The following is a 6,121-nucleotide window of genomic DNA, read 5'->3' as shown; positions in this document are numbered from 1 at the left end:
ACTCAATATTGAAACTGCCCCATGCATGCTTTCACCTACTTTTATTTCGTGCCTAAATAAATTTGTCTATCCTTTTCCTACTCAACAGGAACTGCATTTTGCAGCCATCTTTTCCTCTTGAGTTTGGAGATATAAGATTAGGTCGAAATCGAGATTATTAATCTTATTTATAATTTGTTTAACATATGGCTGATGTTATTGACATCCCAGTAATAATTTTTAAACCCTAGCTGAAAAGTAATTTCCTCTTTTTTTTCTTAACCTCAATGAAAATTACTTAAATGGCTAGGAATAAATAATAAAAAAATATAAGAAGTATTAACCCCTATTTTTTTCCCTTTACCTTTATAGTGAAGAGACCGAATTTTTTTATTTTTCTATTAACATAATTAAATTTTGAAATTTTTTGCATAAAATTTTCAATCGAAAAAACTAAAGTTTAAGCATTTTTTATTAAATGTCATACTACTCATTTTACTTCCAAAACAAAATAAAATAAATAATCCTAATGATTGTTATTATTTGGTAACTTCAATAAGAAATAATCACGGTGATATAACGAAGCAATGCCTCTTCGTCGTATAGTGATATAACAAAGAGATCTTTATCTTTTTGTCGTATCACATTTATCATCAGTTCAAGAGAAGGAGAACGTCAAAAGGGATGTTGGAAGTTAAAGTTGAAGAGTAGAGATGAAATTATTATTTTTGAAAGTTTTGGTGGGCGATTGAGTTAAGAAAATATAAAAACCTTAGATTTGGAAGTGAAAATATTATTTTTTAAAGTTTAAAAAGTTTAGATAATAGTAAAATTATTAATTTTTAAAATCGAAGAGAAAAAATAATAAATTTTATATTTTTAATATAAATAATAAAATAATTATTTTATTTTTACTTTTAATAAAAAATTAATAATAATTAGATTATAAATAAAAGTTTAGATTTTTTAATTATTATAAATATGATTTTAAATTTGAGTTAAAACTTTGTGGTGGGAGTTGTCTTTGCCCTTTCCTTCTTAAATTAAGAAATAGATACTGAGATTGACGTGTCAGATTTTTGTACGAAGTACAATGAAGTGTTGTAGTAGGACCGCGGTGTCGTTTAGTACAAACGACCAGGACCAAGCTCTCCCACAATCTGCAACGGGAGAAGAGAAGGTAAGCACGCCGTGGTAGGTTTCATCCTACGTGGCTTATGATTAGTTGTTCAAAGTCAAACATGACATACTGCATCATCGTTTATTGTTATACCCAAAATACCCCTCCACCAACCTCCATCTGAAATCATATAATTTATTTTCTTTACCTTAAAGAAATGATGTTAATATTATTAGTATTTATTATTTTTATATTATATATTAATTTATATTCATATAAAATTTAATTTTTATGTTGAAATATTTATCCATGTGAAATAGTTCCCTGTTTCGAAAAATTAAAAAATAAAGGTATTCGATGAATCATATAATATATATTTAAAGTCAATGATATTAACACAAAATAAAAAATTTATACAACGAATTTGAATAAATTTAATATAATATATAGTTGGGTAGGAAACTGTAATGCTAGAATTTGATTAGTTATATCATTATATATATATATATATATATATATATATATCCGTATTTTATTGAATATATTTTCCTTGCACGATGATTATGACCAGGTTTGGCTGGCATTCTAATATTTACCCTTGACAAATTCAATTGAATTCAACACTCTTTCACCGGCTCCCTTCTTCATCACCTACTTATATATCAGCTCAACCAATTCTCAAACCAACAAGGGAAGCACAAACCAAACACTCACCTTCCCTGCCCTTTCTTTTTCTCTTTCTGCCTCTGTCTGCAACAATGGAGTCTAAACAAGAAGATACTTTCATTTTCAGATCAAAACTCCCTGACATTTACATCCCTAATCACCTCCCTTTACACTCTTATTGCTTCGAAAGCATCTCCCAATTCAGAGATCGTCCTTGCATCATCAACGGCTCCACCGGTGAATCATTTTCTTATGCTGATGTTGAACTCACCGCTCGTAAAGTTGGCACCGGTTTTGCCAAATTTGGTATAAAAAAAGGTGATGTTATAATGCTTTTGCTTCAAAACTGTCCCGAATTTGTCTTTGCTTTTCTTGGAGCTTCTTATATCGGCGCTATCAGTACGACGGCCAATCCTTTTTACACTCCAGCTGAGATCGCTAAACAAGCAGCGGCATCCAAGGCGAAACTTATCATTACTCAAGCGGTTTATGCCGCCAAAGTGAAGGATTTCGCCGAAGAAAATGGGATCAAAATCATCACCACTGATTCACCACCCGACGAGAAATGGTCACACTTCTCGGAGTTGACTCAAGAGGACGAGAGCCAAATTCCCGCAGTCAAAATCAGCCCCGACGACGTCGTGGCGCTTCCCTATTCTTCGGGTACAACAGGGTTGCCAAAAGGAGTCATGTTGACACACAAAGGACTTGTAACCAGCGTTGCCCAACAAGTTGATGGAGAAAACCCTAATTTGTATTTTCACAAGGAGGATGTGATTTTATGTGTATTGCCTTTGTTTCATATTTATTCTCTAAACTCGGTGTTGCTTTGCGCGCTCAGAGTTGGCGCGGCGATCTTGATTATGCAAAAGTTTGAGATCATTCCTTTAGCGGAGTTGGTTCAGAAACACAAGGTGACGATTGCACCGTTCGTGCCGCCGATTGTTTTGGCGATCGCCAAGAGTCCTGACGTTGATAAGTATGATTTCTCGTCGATAAGGACTGTATTATCTGGGGCGGCTCCCATGGGGAAGGAGCTTGAGGCTGCCGTCAGAGCTAAAATTCCAAACGCTAAACTTGGACAGGTATGACTTTTATTTCTTATTAATTTTCTAGATAAATTTAGCTTAAAGGTGATTTTATTATTTAAAACGCCTATAATAAATCATTAATGTTATTTTTCCTAATTAAAAAAAATTAATTTAAAGAATATCTGGAGAGAAAATTCTATTTATATTTTGGCGGGAGAATTAACGGTTAATTAAATGTTAGTTAAAGGTGCAAGGTTCACCATAAACAATTATAAATCTCAAAATAAAGTAATAATTTGTGAATAGTTGACATAATTATTTATTTATTTTTTATTTTAATATCACTTGATCAAATACTATTATATAAAATTATATGAATAAGTTTATATAATTTATTTGTATATATAAAATTATTCAATTAAAATTAAAGGTATGTAATTTTATTGATTTTATATATATATAAAACTTTTTAAGAATTAATAAATCCTATTGAGTTGTTTTTTGAAGAAAAATCTTCAGATCTGGGTGGGTAAGGTCAGAGGAAGAAGAAGTCAGACCTACCCTTCTTTATATTATATTATTATTTTTTAAAGTCTTCAATTAGACGGCAAAGCGTAAATTTATTTATTATTTAATATTTTTTAATATGGTAACAAAGTCAAACATTCTTTGGAATTACGGAATTGCCCTTAATTGAAAGATTGGACACGTGTAGGGGTATGGAATGACAGAAGCTGGGCCACTGTTGGCAATGTGCTTGGCGTTTGCGAAGGAGCCTTTCGAGGTAAAATCCGGGGCGTGTGGGACTGTAGTCAGAAATGCCGAGATGAAAATCGTCGATCCCGATAGTGGAGTATCGCTTCCCCGAAATCAACCCGGCGAGATTTGTATTAGGGGTGCCCAGATCATGAAAGGTACACGCGACTTTCCGTTTCACCTTCTAATTTTATTAAAAGATTAATATTTAAACATACTCCACGTGTCATTAAATGTCCAAACAAATGCCCTCGCATATGCTATTATTTACGTGTTTAAGAGACGTAATCAACCTGAGTTGCGTCCAGAGTAACCTTTGAACAGTATTAAGATAATAATAAAATTATATATATAATTTTATGTAAAAATAATTATATATTATTATATAATTACATATTATTTTATCTTTAATTTAAACTTATTTAATTATATAATAATTTATTATTATTTATATATACAATTATATACATGTCATGGTCAATTCCGTATCCAATTTTTTGGTTAGACTTTCAGGTATAAAATCTTTTAAATCCTTTAATCATTATAAAAAAAAATATACCTATTTATTTCTGAGGTCCAAGACTCATGAATTTATATATTTATGTTCAGGTTATCTTAACGATCCAGAGGCCACAGAGAATACCATAGACAAAGAAGGATGGTTGCATACAGGTGATATAGGTTACATTGACGAAGATGATGAACTATTCATCGTTGATCGATTGAAGGAATTGATCAAATACAAAGGCTTCCAAGTTGCCCCCGCTGAGCTTGAAGCCATGTTGATTGCTCATTCTAGTATCACTGATGCCGCTGTTGTACCGTAAGTCTATACATTTGTTTACAGCATAAAAAATTCTTCAATACAAATATCATACATGTTCATTCAAGTAAAGGGTATTTCTTTTTAACTATTCAGAATGAAAGATGAGGCTGCAGGAGAAGTTCCGGTTGCATTTGTCGTCAGATCAAACGGCTCTAAGATCACTGAGGAGGAAATCAAGAAGTACATTTACGACCAGGTGATAAATTATTGTTTGCTTTTCAACTTTACAGGGTTGGATTATGTCATTTCATCAAACCTTGGATAGGAGATAGTCATATAGCTGATAAATTATTGTTGAACTTATGCATTACTAAGACTTGAAAATTGAATTTATTTTCGAAAATTCTGCAGGTAATCTTCTACAAGAGAATCAATAAGGTTTTCTTCACGGATTTGATTCCGAAAGCTCCATCAGGAAAAATATTGCGAAAAGTCTTGAGAGAGAGGTTAGCAGCTGGAGTTCCCAACTAGTCATAAAACGACATCGTTGAAGGCTTGGGCTAAAAATAGAAGTGATTTTCTTTCCATAATAGCCCTTCATTAGGGGGAAAACTAATTTACAGTAATATTTCCCTTAATTTCATGCCTTCAATTTAATTTGTTTGTTCTGGGGAAACTAGCAAACAAAGAGAGAAATCAGAGGATCGGTTTTATGTATATTTATTTATTGTTTAATGGTCATTAAAAGTATCCTTGTGGGATCATGTTTGACAAAGTTAAAACTCAAAAGCATTTGGCAATTTAATTGTATTATCTGTTGCAGTGTTAAAATGGGTTGTTTTCGGATTTACTATATTTTCGATAATACTATGTATATCATATGATTTGGTGATTTTTAATTAAATATAAAGTAATACCCAATCATATGATAACACATATAAATATGTACTTATTTATATATTTAAAATATATGTATATAGTATTACTTTTAGATTTTATGGCGAAAATTTTATCTATATATACGATTATTATTATTTTTTATTAAAGATTATGTTATGTTATTAGAGGCAAGTCTATCTCAATAATAAGTTGCCTTCGAACTATTTCTACTTATTACTTAAAGTTAAACCGCAAATATTCTTCTAAGGTGAGCTCTAAGAATATAAATTATTGATAAATAAAATTTAAAACATAAGAGAATGAAGAAACAAATTAATTGGGCCATTGAACGTGACTACTTTACAGCTAATAATTTTTAACAAGATCTATTAACCTCACATGATACAATACAAACAAATTTTGATTAAAGTTGAGTCTTTTTATAAAAAAATTAATTCAAATCAATTTAACTTAAAATTAAATTAGATATTATTAGGGTTGACCCGAAAATATTCTGAATTAATCAAAATTGACTCAAATGTTTAGTGAAATATTATTTTATTAGAATTTTTTGGGAACAAATTAAAGAAATATTGAATGACAAGTATTTACGAGTCATTGAAATTAAAGATCATAATTCGGTCTATCAAACTAGATCCCTAGCGTGCCCTTCTTTTAACAAAACCGGGATTTCCTAATAACAGGAATAGACATGAATGAAGATAAATATTGCTAAAATCTCAATAATCGAAGATGAGAATAGATATATCTTTGGTTTGTCCCCTCCTTAGTTTATTCACTCTCCCACATATCTCATAAATCTTTAAAAATTAAAATACTCTTAAAAGTTTTGAATTATTATTGTTCTAACGTATAATATTAATTTTCTAGTGGAGATAGGGAGGGAATATAGGAGAGGAATTT

At 30.8% G+C, this 6,121-nt stretch overlaps 1 protein-coding gene across 1 annotated transcript; it reads left to right on the top strand.

Annotated features, from left to right (window-relative positions):
• Nucleotides 1-1,719: 1,719 nt before the first annotated feature.
• On the top strand, nt 1,720-5,149 carry LOC123194030 (4-coumarate--CoA ligase CCL1-like). Its single transcript, XM_044607143.1, has 5 exons — nt 1,720-2,850; nt 3,512-3,710; nt 4,162-4,375; nt 4,472-4,574; nt 4,730-5,149. Exons 1-5 carry the CDS (start codon nt 1,858-1,860, stop codon nt 4,847-4,849), a joined length of 1,629 nt encoding a protein of 542 aa, XP_044463078.1. The 5' UTR covers nt 1,720-1,857; the 3' UTR covers nt 4,850-5,149.
• Nucleotides 5,150-6,121: the final 972 nt, after the last annotated feature.

This window comes from Mangifera indica, chromosome 13 (assembly GCF_011075055.1).
Source record: "Mangifera indica cultivar Alphonso chromosome 13, CATAS_Mindica_2.1, whole genome shotgun sequence".
Taxonomy (NCBI): domain Eukaryota; kingdom Viridiplantae; phylum Streptophyta; class Magnoliopsida; order Sapindales; family Anacardiaceae; genus Mangifera; species Mangifera indica.
Note: the sequence above shows the minus strand (reverse complement) of the source record. Positions and strands in the feature narration are given on the sequence as shown.

Coding starts and splice junctions, on each gene's coding strand:
- LOC123194030 (XM_044607143.1), top strand. CDS start 1,858: ATGGAGTCTAAACAAGAAGATACTTTCATTTTCAGATCAAAACTCCCT. Junction 2,851..3,511: donor CAAACGCTAAACTTGGACAG/GTATGACTTTTA, acceptor GGACACGTGTAG/GGGTATGGAATGACAGAAGC. Junction 4,376..4,471: donor ACTGATGCCGCTGTTGTACC/GTAAGTCTATAC, acceptor TTAACTATTCAG/AATGAAAGATGAGGCTGCAG.